Source organism: Sciurus vulgaris, assembly GCF_902686455.1.
Source record: "Sciurus vulgaris genome assembly, chromosome: 5".
Classification (NCBI taxonomy): domain Eukaryota; kingdom Metazoa; phylum Chordata; class Mammalia; order Rodentia; family Sciuridae; genus Sciurus; species Sciurus vulgaris.
The window spans coordinates 160,573,923-160,593,643 of NC_136465.1; the positions used below are offsets into that span (position 1 = coordinate 160,573,923).

Below are 19,721 nucleotides of genomic sequence, written 5' to 3' on the forward strand. Positions count from 1 at the left end.
TTCATTTTCTTTGAAGTTCAAAGAGAATTGCATAGAGAAAAGTTAATGATTTTCATGTAAAATATCCCCTCAAGGCATCCCCTTTTTCCCTAGGTACAGTCTTGACACTGCATTTACAAATTGAGAGCATGCAGATAACTACAGTGAGGGAACATTCCCTTATCTCTCTTAAAGTGCTCACTCCTGGCTCCAGTGCATAAGATTAATCACTTTTGCATTTGTTTTGTTTTGCTATTTGAAAATACTCCTACAGCTGGGTTTGCAGCTGTTGTATACTTCCCCCAAAGCAGGAATTAGTTCATTTCCTTCCCTCATTGTTCTACTGTTGCTTTTTTCTCCCCATTATTCTTTGATGATTCCAAAAACACACCTTCAATAAATGATGATCTTAAATTTCCCCTTTTCCTGAAGTCAGCCAAAATGGAGCTTGCTTAGCAAAAAAAAAAAAAAAAAAAAAAAAAAAAAAAAAAAAGAGAGAGAGAGAGAGAGAGAGAGTAACCCTGAAGTTCTAAAAATAAATAGCCAGTGGAAAAGGGAGTGAGTTGGGGCTAGCCTCAATTGGATTCTATCTTGATAAAACTAAGTACATAATTTTTGTTGTTGTTGTTGTTGTTAAACTCCATGAAGGATATAAAGATGATTAAGACCCAGTAATTGCCTGGAGGGGGTGTCCCAGGGGTGCAGAGGAAAGTGCTCTATGGGCTTACCTAGGAACCAGGGAAAATCTCACGGAGTACTGAGGTAGGATTTCCATTAGGTTTCAAAGGATAGCCCTGGATTCCATGGCCAGGAGTCAAGGTGAGAGAAGGGCAGCAGCCAAAGGAAAAAAAAGGTGGGAATTGTGCAGATTCCCCAGAAGACCAAAAGTAATCTGTGGGAGAAAGGCAGGAAGATCATCCCTTTTTACACTTTAGCTTCACCATCGTGAAGTGAAGATATCAGTGTACATTGCTCAGAGGGATTTAGCTGATTAATGAAGAGGTAAGTGGGAATGTGCAGGACCACAGGGGAAGAGGGCTGGTCAGGAAAGGACATTTAAGACAAGTAAATTTCTGAATGTCTGAAAGGGTAGCTCCAGTTTTGGGGAACTGGATGTGGTTTGGTGTCTCCAGAACACAGGCTATCTGGGGGCAGGGTGAGCAATGGGAACTGTGGGGGCACTGTAGACAGAGCTAGAAGCTTGATTCCATAGGTCTGGATTTATTAAAATGACTATGACCTTATAATAGCAAACAATGACGCTTACCCTATGGAAAACTAATTATGATAGTATAAGAAATACATATTTTGATTTTGTTCCTGGTTCCTGACACAAAGCTTCAAAGACCTTTGGAAATCCCTGAGTGATAGGGTTAACAGGATAATCTTTTTATATTTGTAACAAGCTTCCTTTAACCGTACTTAGATTTATATTAATAAGATGTCTCTTGGTGGGCTTCAGAATGGGTTGCAACTAGAGGAACCAAGCACATGATTAAAGGGTTGAAATTTTCAGCCCCAATCCCTGACTTCTGGGGAACAAAGGGCTGGAGATTGGCTTTAATCACCAAAAGTCAATAATTTAATATCATGCTTATGTAATGGAATCTCCTAAAAAATGGGAGTTGGAAAAGTTCTTGGTTGGAAACTCATGGAGGTGCTCTGAGGGTGGCGTGTGGGGAAGAGGGAGGAAGGAAGCCCAGGCTCCTTTCCTCCTCAGACCTTGCCCTGTGCATCTCTTCCATTTGGCTGTTCCTGAGAAGAATCCTTGATGATAAACTGGTAATAGTGACTGAAGTGTTTCCCCAAATTTTGTGAGCTACTTTAACAAGTTATTGAATATGAGTGGGGCTGTTGCTGGAGCCCCCAGTTTATAGCTGTTGCTGGAGCCCCCAGTTTATAGTTGGTTGGTCAGAAGTCTAAGTGTCAACCTGGGATTTGTGGCTGATGTCGGAAGTGAGGGCCATTTTATGGGCCTGAGCCCTCGACCTGTGGGCTTGGCACTAAGTCTGAGTGATTATGTCAGAATTGAATTGAACTGAAGGACACCTAGCTGGTGTCAGGGCTGGTTGAAAGAAATTTGTGTGTGTGTGTGTGTAACTGTTTTTTGATTTTCTTCTTTGTTATTGAGAATTAGAAACCAATTTCACTTGTTTAGTCTATAGCCAAATTTTGTTTTCCCAGGTTTTTCTCCTTTTACAAAATTACAATGAATTATCTTTCCCTGTCATGAATAAATCAAGTAAGTTGTCACATATCACCATGGGGTGTTAAGTGACTGTGGTGGGCATCTGTTTTATTTGAACACCCAGAACCTCTTGCCCTTGCTTTTGTAAGAGTACTTTCCTCAGGGGACCTTCCCCCTGCTGTTTGCTTGGTCCACGTGTTTTGGGTAGATGGACTCTAGCCCCAGCTCAGAGTTGGCGATGTGACTCAAATATAGGTAATCAGAGCATCGCACATCTTGGGCCCCAGTGATTGGTTTAGAATTGGGCAGGTGACCCACTTAAAGGAAATGAGATATTTTGCTTGGGATGTTTTCAGGAGGCAAGCAGTGTCTGGCATTTGCCTGTCACTGTGCTGTGTTATTGTCCCAAATTCTTCGCCCTCTTTCTGTCATAGAAGTTTACACTCAGACATTTGCCTTGTAAAATTTTGGTGCCTCTCACTAGAGTAGGTAGAACACATATGCCTGCCCACTGATATCAGGGTTGTCCTTGTGGCTTGCTTCTGGCAATGGAATGGGGGAGGAAGTGACAAGGTGCCAGTTCAGAGCTGAGGCCTTAGGAGACATCACATGTTTCTATTTGCTGTTCTTGTACTTCTGCCATCTGCTGTGAGAAGCAAGCCCCAATAGCTGCAAGTACCAGGAGAGAGAGAAGGTGCATACCTGAACCTGAGCGACAGCTTGAAGCAGTATCTGCCCTCCACCATAGCTAACTTGCAGATCTCCCAAGCGAGATGAATCAATGTTTATTCTTATAAGCTACTGAAAGTTGGGTGTTGTTTTATATAGCATGATCACAGCAAAAATCTAACAAATGTATGCTATTTGTTTTCAGACTCATCCCTTCTCGCCTTCTTGCTGTGTTCATACTGGGAGGGAGAGCTAAGCCCTAACAGGCTGCATTGGATAGGTTCCCCCGTCAACTGGTTTTGGCAGGTTCAATCAACAGAAGGCATTGGTGAAAGATTGAAGAATGGGAACAAAAGAAAAATCAGGTTATTTCTCCCTTGCTTTCTCAGATCACATCTCCCATGGGGCTCCCAGTCCGACTGGGCCAATCCTGCCCTAATGCCTATGGCACTGACCTCTGAACTCTTCTTTTCAACTTCCAACTCCTGGGACCATAGTGGCTGCCTATCACTGCTCATAGCTGGGTTATCTCACCTGCTCCTCTTTACCTTCTCAGTTTTTCCATTTCCTGTAAAACCAAGTTAACCTTAAGTTCCTTCTTTTCTGGAGTACTTAGGGTGGTTTGTGTTTTCTAACCTGAGCCTAACTATTCAGTTACTTGCTTTATAAGTCAGATTTGAAGCTAAGAGAATGTAGAACTAGAACTCCTGGAAACCATCTAGTAACCAGTGGGAATCTGAGAATAAAACCAACATGAGGAGTAGAGTCAACAGAGACTGGCTTCCAGGGATACTATTTGAACTCTTAGATCCAACTTGGCCTGAAGTTAGAAAGTTCTATCCTAGGATTTCAGTTACATGGGTCAAAGCATCTCCTCCCTGCTTTTTCCTTCAATGGGTTTGAGGATGTTTTTTTTCCTGTGGTAGAAATTTGATGATGTATAGATGATAAGCCAATTAGAGATAACTTAGTTTCCATGAGAGCTTCCCATGGGCCACACTGGTAATACTGTGACCCCATCTTGTAGATGAGGTGGGGGAATGGAGAGTGTGTCACAGTGTAGACATTCTTACTATGTTGTTGGACTTTTATATTTCTCTACGGATATAGACTGTACTGGTTTCCTAGGGCCCCTGCATTACCATAAGTTTGGCAGCTTACAATAGACATTTATCACTTCACAGTTTGGAGGCCAGAGGTCTCAAGTCAGAGTGCCAGCAGAATCTTCCCTTGCCTCTTCCAGGTTCTGATGGCTCCTGGTATTCCTTGGTTTATATCTGCATAATCCTAATCTCTGTCTTTGTCTTCACATGGTTGGTCTCCCCCCTACCACTTATCAGAAACTCTCATTTTGGGGGCCCACTTTAATCCAGCATCATCTCTTCTTAATCCTTACTTTCACATCTGTAAAGATTCTATTTCCAAATATGGTCATATTCTGAGGTTCCAAATGGACATGTATTTTGGGGGCATAATATTCAACTCACTAAACAGATATAACACAATATTTTGTTATTAACCACAACATTGCTATCATAAAATTTCATATTGAACTACTTATACATAATATTTTAGTGTAAATGGATCTCAGTAGATTGTCTGCTGAATGGATAGTTTAATTGTGCATAAATCAAGATCTCTATTACCCAGAGATTTCAACCAGTACTTCACACAAGGCACAATCCACAGGCTGACATTCAATAATGTCAAAGCATTCAAAACAATTTATACAGAAATCCCAACAATAACAACAAAAGGCAGGAAAAAAGAACTAAGAATCCAATCAAAAACAAAACAAAAATCAATATCTAGAGAGTATTTTTAGCCACAGAAGCATTCTTGTAGGACTTTGAAAAAGTCAACTCATATTTTCAATATCCAAGGGCTACCTGACTTTTATAGACACTTCTGAGAATGTTTTAGTCAGATGAATGATAATTTCTAGTGTAATAATTAAAAAAAAGTTTTCCAAACATGGCGCCTTCTTAAAATGGGGCATATCTTCACAACTGGGAAGTTAAAACTAATAGACTGTCAGTGGATGGACACAAACTCACTGTCAGTGAGTCTTGCTTTGCATGTTATGAGTATGCCAATTACAAGCAAAGAGAGACCCTGTAAAACATGGTGATTAAACTAACCACCAATTAGAAAGCCTGCACATGAAAGTAAATTACAGCTTATTAGATGGAGCCCTCAATTACTAATTGCAATGTTAAAATCAAGGTAGGTAAAATGGTCAGTGCACTCAGGGAATCGGGTAGCAACTGGGAATTAATGTACACGCTAGGCAGAGGAAGCAACAATAGTAAGTGTGTGTGTGTCTGGAAGTAGGGAGGAGGGGAAGGGATAAGAAGGGGGAGAGAGGGGCAGAGTAGGAGGGGGGGGAGAGAGAGAGAGAGAGAGAGAGAGAGAGAGGGGAGGGGGGGAGGGAGGTGTGTGCACAAAATGAATCAAAGAATCTAGAAGGAACTCCTTACTCAATCCCACATTTAACCAGTGAAGAACATGGGCTTAAAAAGGAGTGATTTGCACAAATTTCCTGACTCTGGATCGTGTGCCATCACATTGCTCTGTATTTTTATAAACAGACAATGAGAATAAAATAAAATTAAACATAAAAATAACCTGCTAAGTTTCAGTAAATGATTTGAAAATATTAAGGGATGTATATGTGTGTGTCTTTCTCTCTGTGTGTATTAGAATACATATGTCATAAAAGCATAGTTTCAATTTTTAATAAATAGTATTCTAATATTTAGGTACATAGTATACATATAAGAAAATATAAAAGAACAATTGAAAATTAATGACTCATTAAGCAAAATAACACAATTTTCTTTTTTCTTCTTTTTTTTTTTATCATATTGGGGTTGGAATCTAGGGTTACTTTATCACAATTGAGCTATACCCTTCAGTCCTTTATAGTTTTTATTTTGAGGCAGGGACTTGCTAAGTTGCTGAGACTGGCCTCAAATTTAGGATCCTCATGTCTCAGTCTCCTAGATTACTGGAATTACAGGTGTGCACCACCACACCCAGTAATTTACTTATTCTTAAGGTTTTGTAGAGAAGTGTACATATCTTGATATTAAGGTTCAAGAAACTCAATTTTAAGTCTCAATTGAACTCAAATTTTGGCTAAAGAAAGCAGTATGTAAACTTCCCTTTAGTTTTAAATAGAAACATAGAAAACACAGGTTGATTTGAATATTTATCTATTGCAATCCCAGGCCATAAAGTGTTCTGGGATTGACTTCAGTTCAAAAAGGAAGAAGAAAGAAGCAACTACTGCTTTAAACCTAACTTCCCAAGCATCTTTGGAGCATCTCCACTTGCAGTTTATTTTCAGACTTCAGACTGAACAAACCTTGAACCAAATTGAACTATTCTATCCCCATTGCTGGTTTTTCCTGTGTCCCTTAGATCATCACCACCAAACCTAATAACTATGATGAGATAAATTAGCTCCTTAGATAACTCCAGACAGCCTTTCCTCACCATACTTCTGAGCTAAATTAGGTTACTGTCATCTTTCAATTTCTGGAATTGCCACTTGTCTTCCTCTCTTCTTCAAAAATCCTTGAAAATTATTTCCCCAAATGTTCATCCCAACTGCAGGAAAGAATCTACATCCCTCAGCAACCATCAGGCCTATCATCTGTGCCTGACTCTCCAGATGATCTTTCTCCCCATCCCCAAACTTGATATTCAAAACTACTCTTCCCAGAAGATCCTATGCACCCTCCCACATCTCATGAGCCCTGCATTTGTTGTTCTCTCTGTCTGGAAAGTATTCCTTATTCACAATTACCTCTTCCTTCTGGCAGATTCTTATCCTTCAAAATTCAATTCCTTTCAAACCTCTGACCATCAACCTCCAAGACTGTAGGGTATTCCGTCTTTCAGGGACTTTCATTTAGCCTTTCCTACGCTCCTGGGCGCTTTGAAGGCTCAGATTGCCTTCTTCATTTTAGTTTCAGCAGCAACCATGTGTCTCATTATTTTTGTTGAGAAAATGAAGGAGTAAAAGCTAGAGAGACCATCATTTCAGTTCAAGGCCCACACTTTGGAGATGTGGAGAATGACGGACCTGAGAGATGACATGACTGGAGGAAGGTAACACAATAACAGGAGAGTAAGGGCCTGGGCTAGAACAAAGATCTCCTGGCTTTTAGCCAGTAATTTTCCCCACATGAACAAGCCACACTTACAGTTCTCACGGATCTATCATTACATTGTAACAATGACATCGTTAGAGTATTACAGTGAGAGAGCGTCTGTTTTATTTCAATTGAGCATCCTTTTTTTTTTTTAACACTACCAGAAAAATTCTTGAGAAATACATAAGCTTTATAACTTGTTAAAGAAGCTTACCTCTAATTTCAGTCTCACTAATGTAAAATATGAGCATCCATTTGTCGAGGTTAATATTCACTTCCCCTGTCCCGTCTGGCTTTGGAGTTTCCTGAAAGAAGAGCCAACATCCTCTTTTCACTTCCAGTTGTGACCTGGAGCTACGGGAATCCTCTGTCTCTCACACCCACGAGAAGGGCTTCTCTGAATGATTTCTATTTAGGACCACATCCCTGCTAACTAGTAGTAATAGTTGTTATTATTTTAATCTCTAGAAACTGTGGCGCCATCAGGACAGGAGTGGATTTAGGATTAGGAGCAGCTCTTAACAGATAAAAGGGACAGGCCTTTCCACCCTACCCTGCAACGCTCCAGGATGCTAGGAAGCAAGTCTTTAGAGGCGAGAGTCATTCACCTCTCCTGTCTATCAGGACAGATAGGGGGGATAGTTCGAGTCGCTGTGAGGCCAGATGGGAGCACTTGCTCTGTTATTGAGTCACTTTTTCTTTTAGTGAAGAAAGGGGCTCGGCCACCAAAGTTCCCAGCTTCTGGGAGGTGAAGGGCAGGGAGCCCAGGAGACCGGGTAGCACTCGGGTATCGGGCCCGCCTGGAGGCCCGGGGGCTGGGCCTGGAGGCCCCGCCCCTCTAATTCTGATTGGTTCCTTCGAAACAGGCGGCGGCTCCCGGCGGCGAACCCTTGAGGCGGCGGCGGTTGGTCCGGGGCGTGCATCCCGGCACAGATTGAGCCAAAGTGTCCCCCAGGGAGAAGTGACCCTCCTGCGCCTGGGCTGGTGAGTACTGCCCTGTTTGCCTCCTCTTTCCCTCCTGAGCTTTTCCTCGCCTCCTCCGGTCTCTCGCGCTTCAGCTTGAGGTTGAAGGAGCCCCCAGCGACTGCTGAGTGGGGGTTCGGTTGGGCCTCCAAGCTGCGGGATCCAAGGAGCTCTGTGATTGGCTGGCAGTGGGAGTCGCGTGCTCTGATTGGTTCCTGGAGCTGTCAAGCTGAAGTTGTGCTAGCCTTCACCTGCCCACCCTGGGGCTGCCAGAGGGGCAGCAGGTGTGCAGGGGCGCGGGGGAAGGGCTCAGCAGGTGCGTGTGGATTAGGCCCAGAAAGAGGTTTGGAGTCGCTACGCGCCCTGTTTTAGGATCCGAAGAGAAATCAAAGCTTGAAGCTAGTGTGGGGTTTCCTGGGGACCCTCATCCTCAAGCCCTTGGCACGAGGGTCACTTGATTCTTTATCATCACTCTCACAAAGAAATGAAGAAGTCACTGGCTCAGGAAAGAGAACGACGCACGGTCATCTTGCCCTTTAGCAGGCTTTACAGTCTCTTCCCTATTTGTACTCCGCAGTTCCTGCAGGGTTCACATGTCCCAGATGGACGGAACTAGGGAGTGTGACTGGAGACCTTGCCCAGTGCTTTTCCACCCACGCCCCTCAGTTTGGGGGGTGCTGGCAAAAGAAAGTTTTGCAGATGTCCGTGAAAGTCAGAGGGAATTTTTGGAGCGCATGCCTCCCTGTGCAGTCGCCCCTGTTTTCTTCCTATTCTTTTTAAATGAAGAAATTGGCTTTTGTAAGTTTCCAGTGCCTTGTTAGAGGATGGTGAGGCAGTACGATCCAGTCTTTAAAGAGATTTTTTGTTTTTTGTTTTTTGCAAACCCAGTATAGGTCACTTTGGGTTTTGCTTTGGGTGTGGAGAGCGTTAATAGCTACTCTCAGAAAAAAACAAAACAAAACAAAACAAAACAAAAAAACGGTTTGTGATCTACTCTCTGATCCCCTCTCTTGATGATTAAGTGATTAGGAATTGGAATTTGGAGCGACTTACATTTCTTTTGAGAGGAAACTAGTGAAAGTCTTCTGGTGGAGTTTCTGATGCATGTTGTTCTTCTGACTCAACCGTTTAAAAAAAAAACATTGAAACCAACTGACAATGAATAGTACGTGTCTGATATTTGGACCTTATTGAATTAAAAGTAGTGTTTTTCCTTTTAGTGGGATGAAGTTGTTAAATATTTGGATCTGAAATCAGATCCCGCTAAATGTGTGACCTTAGGCACATTATTTAATCTTTCTAAGCCTAAATTTTCTAATCTGTAAGAGAAGGTTAATAATAGTTCCTACTTTATTGATGTGAGGATTGTTGTGAGGATTAAATGAAATAATCCACATAACTAGTTTAGCACAGTGCCTGATACATAGCTATTATTATTATTTTACTGTTCAACTTGGATTAAAAGTTGCAAGCTAACTGCAAAAGGTGGGGAGAAACAGGTGAAGGCAGTGCCAGAAGCAGAGACAGCTATCACTCATTGATTAATTAATACATGGAATGCACTTAAAACTCTTATCTGGCACATAGCAAACCCTTATGTTGCTGATTGTCCAACACATTATTACCTAGAATATGTCATATATAGTCTAGGTACTTTACTTATACCATTGTTAAACTTATTAGTAATTCTGCAATCAAGTTGTTTTTATCTCCATTTTATAGATGTGGAAACTAAAGCTAAAAGAAGGGAAAGAACTTAGTGAGGTCCACCCAAAATCCAGTGCAGACTGTCTTAATTCCCTTTCTGTATTCACATTACTTTTGCATTATAATGCTAACATTAAGCAACTTCCTGGACTGGGTTGTCTGTATGACCCAGATTCATTTCTGCTGTGGGTGTGAGGTTATTTTGAATATTTTATTAATTAAAAAAATGAGAACTACCTGTGATGGTAAGTTTAAATGTGTGATAAGAGAATAAGGTCAATAATATACATACTATTAATTAAAAACTAAATAAGTCCAAAAGTGGAAATTAGTTCAGAAGTAATGTTTCCTAACATATTTTTCACTTAGTTTTTGTTTATTCACTTTGATTTTGCTAGGTGACTACTCTTATTTATTTAATTATTTTTTTTTGTAATTTCTCAATTTAACTTTGAAGATAAGGGAAAAAGTTTCAGTTACTTCAGTAATTGTTTTTCTTTTTTCTTTTTTTTTTTTTTGGCTTTCACAAACTCTTAAGTAATTGTTTTTAAACTGACTGTTGATAAGGAAAGTAAAGAATTGATGTTAATATATACAATATTATTTTATTTTCTTTGGTAATGTTTGCATCTATTTTAATTAAATATACCTCTGCATATCTAATGAGCCAAATGATTGCACTGGATTTGAGAGAACAAGAAACTTGAGTCTGTCAGTTTATCTCACATTGAGTTTCCTTATTTTTAATTGAAACTTAATGGTCATAGAGAAATGCTTTGGAGGTAATGTTTACAAGATACAGACAATAACTATGCTTGTATTTCTTTAGTGTTTCTCCTTCTAAAAAGTTTTCTTATTTTATTATGTGGTTGTAGAGTAGCATGTTTTAGTTTACAGAAAGGAACTATGTATTTTATAGATTAATTATAAATTTAAAGAACTAGAATGTAACAAAATGTAGCAGATACACTAAATGTAGTTTTATCTTTGCTACTGACAGTATCATAGGAATTTGTACTAGTATTCTATCAGTCATATGCTGGTTATTGTTAGAGTGCTAATAGAGACTTCTGCTTACTGTCATATAACAAATTTATTATAAGAAAGTATAGTAATATTGTTATATTGTATGCATGTATGACTATGTATCAACAAAGTCCACCATTATGTAAAACTATAATGTACCAATAAAAAAATATGGGAAAAAGTGATAATATATTAGCTATGGGGAAGGGCTTATTCTCAATATGGAGTATTAAACATAATGATTTTTATTTTCCCTTGATGGATGACTTTGGGTGTGTGTTACTGAGGATTGAATCCAGGGCTTTGTACATGCCAGGCAAGAAGCCTACTGCTGAACTGTACCTCCAGCCCCTGACTTATTTATATTTTGGATTCCAAAACATAATTGGTTGTTGAAAAAATGTTTAACTATATATAGAATTTTTTTTCTTTTTTACACACACTCATAATTCAGAAAAATACCTTATCTAAGCAACATTATTTATATTGTCCTACAGATTATTTAATAATAGAAATCCTTTCATATCACTGGATAGAGTTCTATATTATTCTTTCAAGTAGCTTAATAAGTCCACTGTATGAGTGTCCCATAAGCTATTTAAGCAGTTTTTTACTAATGGATAATTAGATATTTTTCTTATATTTCCTTATGTTAGTGTACTGCATATTTTCCATATAGTTTTTTAGTCAACTGTATGTAAAGGTGAATTGATTTTAATTTCATAAAATGAAATTTTATGATGAACTAAAAATTCTTTCTACTGTAAAATTAGGTTATCCCTGTTAAATCACTGTTGAACATTGCAAGAGGATATTTTCAAATAAAAAAAGCAAAGATTTCCGGTAAATGAACAGTCTCCATATTTTGCAAATAGCATGTGATGTTTGAATAAACTGTAAAATTCATATTTCTTTCTCTTAAAAGTCTTGCTCTTATTGAAGCTGTTTTTTCTGTAAGTGAATATGTATTCATTTTATAATTTCACATTCTTTTTATTGATATATACAAACATTATATTTAGAAGTAATTCCATACTAATTTAGTATTGATTTCAAATAAAGAAGTAGATGAAATGGAGAATGTTATTACCTTTTAAAGATCTTAAAGTCTAGGGTATAGTAAAATCCAAAGCATATTATTTATTACTATATAACCTAAACCCAGGAGGTGGGTCAGGGGAATTGCCTTGGAAGGATGGGTAGAAGTGAGTTTGGAGAAGAGGAAGTAGTTTTTGGATTAGCAGGTGCAAAAACTCAGAACATGGTGATTGTGGGTCTAAGAAAAAGTTCAATATGGTTAAAGTGTATGTGTTAAGAGATGGGACTGACTAGGATCCTGGAAACTTTTGTTAGCATGTTACAAGGTATGGGCTTTATCCTGAAGGACAAAGAGAACCATTAAGCATAGCAAGCAGGGAAAGATGGCCATGTCCTCCCCAGAGTTTGGGAAGAATCACTCTGGCTGCAGTGAATGAAAAGCAGGTTGGAGACTTGCAAGACTGGAGAAGGGGTGCCTGCATCAGCCAGCCAGTTGAAAGATGATGGTGGCTTGAATTAGAGGAGTGGTCATAGGTATTAAAGAGAAAATGTGAAGGTGGAAACAAGATTTGGTCATTGTTTTGGTTGAGGAAAGGTAGGCAAAGGGAGAAGGGCAGAGATGTGGGAGAAGAAGGAATCAGGACGCTTTGGTAACTTGGTGAATGTTGGTGCTTTCTGTGAGATGGTAAACAAAAATCTTTGTGAAGATTTAAATGAATGAATAAAGGAATGGATGGAGGATAGATAGATAAAGGCAAGACTAATCGACAGTGATGACAATGATGACAGGAGCTAATACATAGCACTCATGATGGATTGGGCCTCTCAGTTTTGCGTGTTTAAGCATTCTGTATGCAGCTGGTGGCCTTTTCCTTGAAGTTTCACATGTTGGTTTAAGCTACATCTTCTAATCATATTTTACATACATATTATGTTCTCTAGGTCAAATGTTCTGATCCTTTGGGCAAACCTTCCTTTCAGTTAAGGTGTGTGTTAGTGTTTCCTATTACTACTATAACATATTACCATAAATTTAGTGTTTGGGAACAACAGATTTATTATCTTGCAGTTTTGGCATCAGAAGTTCATCTTAATGGTACTAAAAATTAGTTTGAGCAAGTTCCTTCTGCAGCCTCCAGGGGAGAGTCCATTTCTTTGCTTTCCAGCTTCTATAGAGCATCTGCATTTCTTAGCTTCTTCCTCTATCTTCACAGCCAGCAATGTAGCACCTCAACTCTCTCTGATCCTTCCCATCAATACATCTCTCTGCTTCTGTCCTCACACCATCTTCTATAACTCTGACCTTTCTGCTTCCCTCTTATAAGGTCTATGGTGATTAAATTGGGTTCACCAGGATTATCTTCCATCTCAAGGTCCTTAGTTTAATCTATCCATAAGGTCCCCTTTTCCTTGTAAGGTCATATATTCACATGTTCTGGAGATTAGGGTGCAGAAATTTTTGTGGACCCTTATTCTGTCTGATGAAATAATTAAAACATATGTTTCTATTTGAGCAGTCCTTTGAATTCTTGAGTAGCATGTTGATCAGAATCCTTGCCTCTTGGTACAGATATTCTCTCCTATTCTCTTGGCAGCTCTGCCTATATACACCAGTCTTAGTTATTTGTTTCCTTACTGAGTCATCTGATATATTAGGCAGCTCATTTAATTTGCTGGTAATCCCTATATATATTTTACTTAGGACATGTTGAATAAGAGGCAAAATCATACATTGATTCAGGTCACAATAATAAATAATATCAAAAAGGTCCCCCATGTCTACTGTGTGGCTGCTTCTTAAGCTTTGCTGTCTAATTCTTCTGCAACAGAAATCTTGGAGAAGGGAGACAACCAATGTTTCCTAGACAACCAAATGTTTCACATTTGTCTCACCAAATCTGTTTCTTAAACTTTAGTCTTGAATCCTTCTATCAATTCTATTTTCAACAATAATCCAGAAACTTACACTTAGCCAAGAAATGTGCAGGAATGATTCAAAATAGTACAGGACACCATATAGGCAAGTGATTAGGAGAAATGCTGTGTGAATTCAAGAGCTCAAAATGTAATATAATTAATTCAGGCCAACAGGAGGGGCTACTAGAAAGAGGTCCATAAAGAAAGTTATACCCTGGGTTAGTTGAGAAGATGAGAAATTTCTTTGACTATTCCTTCTCTGTGTGCTTTGCTGAATCCTCCCATGTGTAAATATTGGATTTTCATAGTTCTTGTTCTTGGACCCTTTTAACTTCCTTTTCCATTCTCATCACATAATATCATTCCTTCCAGTGGCTTTACTTCCCAAGTATTTGCTGACAAGTTTTCTTCCTGAACTTCTTAGTTCTAGTATTTTTAGCTGCCTACCTGATATTTCTACTTAAATATCTTTAAAGGCTTCTCAAATCACACATAACCAAAACACAAGACTTTGGCTTATCTTTGCTGTGTCCCCTGCTTTGTCCATTCAGATTCCTGTCATCCTCATGCATCACTACCACCATCTCTTTGCTCAGTTGCTTATTCCAGAAACTAGGAGTCATTCTATGTCACTCTGCTCTTCCTCCCTCTCCTTTACCCCATCATCTCAGATCATTACCAAGTCTTTATGACTCTAAGTCAAAATGTGGCATCTGTCAAATCCACCCACTTCTTTCCATTGGAGACCCTGTCAGAGTCTAACTCAGTCCCCATGATTTGTCACTGAACTACTGCAGTGGATTCCAACCCTTCCCCACTTCAGGTTACTCTCCATCTCATTTTCTCTAGGTTCTGTTGCCTTTGCTCTGTTTTTACCCCTCCTTTTTTCTCCTCTCATTATTTCTTTTAGTTCTTTTTCCTTAGCTTGTTTTTTCTCTAGTCATCTTCCTTCTTGTTTCCCCTTTTCTCTGTTAAACTTATCACTATTTCACTCATATTTGTCTCCTTAGAGAGCTCTTTTAAAACTGTGAATGAGATCTTGTCACCACTACTTTGTTAAAATCCTTTATTGGTTTTCCACTGCATTTAGAAGAAATTTAATCTCTCCAACATGGCCTCTTGTGATTTGGCCACTGCCTAACCCTCCAACCCTCTCCCAAGCCACAGATTCTCCATGCTTTAGCTCTACTTGCTTCTTTCAGTTCTCGGAATGCATCAGACTTCCTCTGTTCAGAGCCTTTGCAAAAGTCATTCTCTGTGTACATAATTCCTCTTCCTTTCTTCCTCTGGTTAATTCCTACCATTCTTCAAATTCATGATATTCCTCCAGCAAAATCATTTCATTCAATTTAAGTCTGAAGTAGGCCCCTGATGTTTTTCCTCTTAAGGGGAAATTGCTTTTTCTTCAGATCTATTGCCATGGTTTACTATTGTGTATTTGCTATTTTCAGACTTTGCAACTGGTTTATTAGTTCCATAATGGCAACGGCATAGCTATTATGTTCACCACCGTCTCTCTTACCTATGGTGCCTAGTTTAATAAAGGGCATGAATAAATTATTGAATATATGAATGAGTGTGTGCCACATGAGAAAGGGTATAGCCTGAACAGTGACATACCCCTAGCAATGAGACTAAATGGAGTACAGGCCCTATGTTTAAAAAAAAAAAAAAAATCCTGAAAATTCTAGCAAAGAGAATCTTAGCCACAAATTCTGACTTCTAATAATGTCATGGATATTATAAAACTTTTGCTCTTACTTATAGCCATATTTTTGTTAGTAAAAGAAACTTTCCAAATTATCTTTAATGCCTGAATATTATTAGCCTTGTTTTATCTTTTTAATTTGATAAATTATATTAAATGAACTATAATTATGTTTCATCATGTAATTAATAACTCCTCATTTGTTAAGTGCTAGCTATGTGTCAAGTACTTTATATTTATCATCTTAATTTTTATAGCAGTCATTTGAAGGAGGTGGTGATTTACTGTTTTTAGATGAGAACACTGAGGTGCCAAGAAATTCGCTACCCCATCCCAAGATCCTATAGCTAGTATGTGGTGTAGCTGGAATTCAAAACAGATGTGTGTAATATTTTCTACTGCTATAGTACTGTGCTGTCTTTATGGTGAGATATGTTAATACACATTTAAAAAAATATGTGAAATGTGTTTGTTTTTTTGGTGTTGGGAATTGAACCCAGGGCCTTACACATGCCAGGCAAGCATTCTGCCACTCATCAACACCTCCAGCTCTATGAAATATTTTGGTATAGATATGATCTTTCTATTTTATGAGTTAGACAAATAGGAAATATTTAACTTAAAAATTTAAAGCTGAGAAATGTTTTCAACTTCTGAATAAATCATAAAGGATATGTTCTTCAATTGTTTTTCTAAATGAAGTGTTAAAAATGATGAAACATTTTTTGAATACATACATACAGACCAGTGTAAAAATACCTCTTTCCTTCCCACTTATCTTGAAATAAAACATTTCTGGTTCGGTTGAAAGGCCCTTGTGCATTCTTCCCCAGTCTCCTCCCCCACCCTCAGTAGTAACCACTGTCCTGGCTTTGGCATTTATCATGTCCTTGCAGTTTATGTAAGTTGGCAATAATCTGGTGATGGAGTTGAATGAATATGTGGGTCAGTAGAAATTAATGTTATTAGCTTTTTCTTTCCCTGAAGAAATTTAACTTTATTTGCATTTTTTTGCCATTCCTGGTTGAGTCCAGATTTGTATCAGGTTTGAGTCATGATACTTTTAGCTCTCCTCACAATATTTTATAATGTGAGAAAGGAATGGAAATATGCTCAGCTTCTGAGCCTACAGCCAAGGGCCCCAAGATCAGCTCCACAGGTTGGCTTTCTTCCCCCATGATCTGAAGTCAGATTGTAATGTAGCCTTACTGCTTTTAATCTTGAGGGTCTCATGACTGACACTTTTTGGGATCATTGGGTTAGGACAAATCCAAATCAAGACTAAGGTAAATGAGCATGTCCTATGTTTCTCACATTTTCCCAGTTTCTAAAAACTTAAGTGTCCTTAGCTTATGATCTATGCATATGCTTTTTTATATTGTGAAAGATTCCCCACAGGGTTAGAGTGTATTTTGGACTTGGTCACATGAGATTCCTCCCTCAATCCCCAATCTAAGGGGAACAACTTCCTTAGGTTGTCAAAGAATTGAAGTAGCCTTCTCCAAAAAGACAAAAAGACAAAAGCAAAATAAAGCCAGTAAGTTGCTATTTAAGATTCAGCTTCAAAAATGAAGTGTTATTGGTTCACTATAGTTGGTTTATATGAAAAAAATTAAAAGTAGAACTTTTAAGGAAAGATAAAATAGGGAATATTGGTAATGAGTGAAAAGCTGGAATTGTGGTTGTGATGCAGAGTGGGAACTAGGGCTAACCAAGAAGCTACTCTTGGGATTAAATTCCTGAAACACAAAAACAATTTAGAAAGAGAATAGTGAGTGACTAGAAAATATAAAAACCTGGCTCTTAGTGTGCTTTGGAACATAGTACTTATTAAGTAATGACTGAATCTTGACAGTTTATAAAAGTTTTCCAATAAAAGCATATATTGATATACATAATAGCTTTTCATGTATGAGGATACATTACAATTTATCTGGGTACTGTTTTGTTAAATAATTTATTTTTAGTGCTAATCAGATTATTATATTTTTATTTTAAAGTCTTTCTATTACACAAGAGTGATTAAAATATATATATGACTTTTGCTAAAGTTCAAGTGATTGAATATTGTGTATGAATTCTTCATTTCTTTCATAAAACTAATTTTGTTGAATTTTTTCATAAAAAAGTGCAACTACTAAACATTCTTGTGATAGCTCCTTTGTGAATGTGTCACTGTTCTTGATTTGCACACGCCTTATAATTTAGACTCTCTTTTGTTTGGGGTTGGCAGTTCCAACTGTTAAAGCTCTTGTCTGATTATGTGGAACTCCATTTTAATGGGAACAGCTTCTTTGCTGCGTTTTTAAAAAATCGTCTCGGAAGCTTCTTACTGTGGATCTTTGTTGGGGACAAAGGATTATTTATGCTAAAGGAAAATGTATTCCCCACTGAATTAGCTCGTGGGAAGCATAACAAGCTCATTAGTAATGCTCACTTGTTCTTTGGCCTTTTGCTGTGGTAGAGAGAAGGAAAAATGACATCAAAAAGGACATTCTGTTGTCTTTTGCCTTCCCACAAAGAAAATGTGATGCAGTATTAGACTCTTCAGTTAGGTTGAGCTCAGGTTCAACTTCGGTATCAGAAGAAATGTTCCTGAAAGGAAAGTGGTATGTATAGTTGGCAGTGTGCATGAGGTGTATCTGATATGACTTAGAGGAGAAAATAACTTTTCCTTGGAAACGGAAAGTATTTAGTCTTTTAAATGGCTTATTTTTTTATTAGAATGTTTTAGTGGTGGTTTAAAATGAAAAATAGACTAGCTTATTATGTTTTAAGTCATATGTATTATTCTGAATGTTTTAAGCTCTTCACTTTTTCCCCCTGAAAATATATTAACAATTGCATTAACCTAATTTAATTAATTAAAATTTTTCTTTTTCTGTAGATTTCAAGAACAGTACTTTGAAGCTAAAATTGTTATTCCTTTTGTTTTTTGTCTTTGAATTTTTTTACAGGAAGGAATTGAGTGTTTTTGCTTTGTAATTAAAATTGATAGTTATCTTTATTTATTACTTTGTTGTCTAGCAGAAAAAGCTTATGGTTAAGCTTGTGAATTTATATAAAGTCCAGATGACCTTAAATAATCTTTATGAAGATCAGTTTAAAGATATTTTAATTTCAACATTGGCCTTATGATATTTATATTTGCCTTATATTTAAGAGTAAATGAAATTCTGGGAGAGTTTCACATGAGTGAAGTTTTATTATTAATTTTATGTTACTAGCCAGATGCTTCATGAATTCTTTGATATTAGTGCAAGAAACAACATATTTAAGTGTGTTTCAGGTTGTTTTCCTCTTTCAAATGAGAAGCATCCTAAAGAAGAAAGAAGCAGAGAGTTATTATTGAGTTCTTTTATAATCAAACTATTCCAGCTAGAAGAGAATGTTTTCAGTTTTCAGTCAAATAAGAGAGAGAAAAGCACATTTCTAAACCTTGTAATTTGGGGATTTTGGGGAGTAAGAAAACTGCCATCATCTGCATTAATGTTTGTTGTGTTTTCAGAATACAGTTTCATTTCCATATAGATGACCATGCAGCCTGCAATTCAAGTAAGTATTTTTCTTGGAAAAATGTGTATTTAAATTATAATTTAATAAAATTTAACAAAATAATAAAATTATTACAAATATTTTTATTGTGTTTTCAAGCATTACATTTTGATAGCAGGAAAATTATATTTTGACTTTCTAGTTCTAAAAAGATTTTAAGTCTTAGCTTTCATTTGTGTTAAACATTTGAAAAAATAAAAAATATCAAGGTTGGTGCATTCATCTTATTTATACCACTTTAATAAAAGAGAATATTTTATCATATTCCCCTTATTACAATTTAGTACATAACTGTAGTTAAAAGAACATTCAGTGAAACAAATATTATTTTTTTTATTAGACAGTTGTACATTTGCTCTGTAAATGCCTGTTCATGACTAGGGGTTAAAATTTGAAATTTTATGGAGTGGATTTTTTTTGTTCATTTTATATATGGGGCAATGAGACAAGCCAGGATAATCTTATCTTTGAATGATCAGAGTTGGTATTTGTTATCTTAGTCTTATATCCTTTGTTTTCTTTACATTGTTATAACTAGAACATGATTGAATATTTACAAAAGTCATATGGAATATCACTACCTAGAAAGATACAAGCAGCTGATAATATAATGTGCTGGAAAGTAAGAACTTTAGAGCCAATCAGATTCCAGTTCTGATCCTCATTCTGCTACTTCTGTGAGATTCTGGCAAGCTATTTGACCTTTGAGTATCTTCTTCCTAATCTACAAGGTGAGGATAATAGTCCTTATTTTGCAGGGCAGCTGTGAGGAATCAACAAGATAACGTGTGCAGAGGGCCTTCTAGAA

General features: G+C 37.5%; 1 protein-coding gene across 4 annotated transcripts in view; it reads left to right on the plus strand.

The window, feature by feature from the left end:
* The first annotated feature begins 500 nt into the window (after nucleotides 1-500).
* The window catches only part of GAS2L3 (growth arrest specific 2 like 3), a 46,991-nt gene continuing 27,770 nt past the window's right edge, over nucleotides 501-19,721 (plus strand). Inside the window, exons 1-3 of one of the 4 annotated variants that reach the window (XM_079140143.1) lie at nucleotides 501-981; nucleotides 7,866-7,983; nucleotides 18,867-18,913. In XM_079140143.1, coding sequence (XP_078996269.1) covers nucleotides 18,890-18,913 — 24 coding nt within the window. In that variant the 5' untranslated portion in view covers nucleotides 501-981; nucleotides 7,866-7,983; nucleotides 18,867-18,889. Of the gene's footprint in view, nucleotides 982-7,865; nucleotides 7,984-17,441; nucleotides 17,968-18,415; nucleotides 18,914-19,721 lie in introns of those variants that run through there. The other 3 variants (XM_079140144.1, XM_079140146.1, XM_079140145.1) reach the window with 3 other exon arrangements.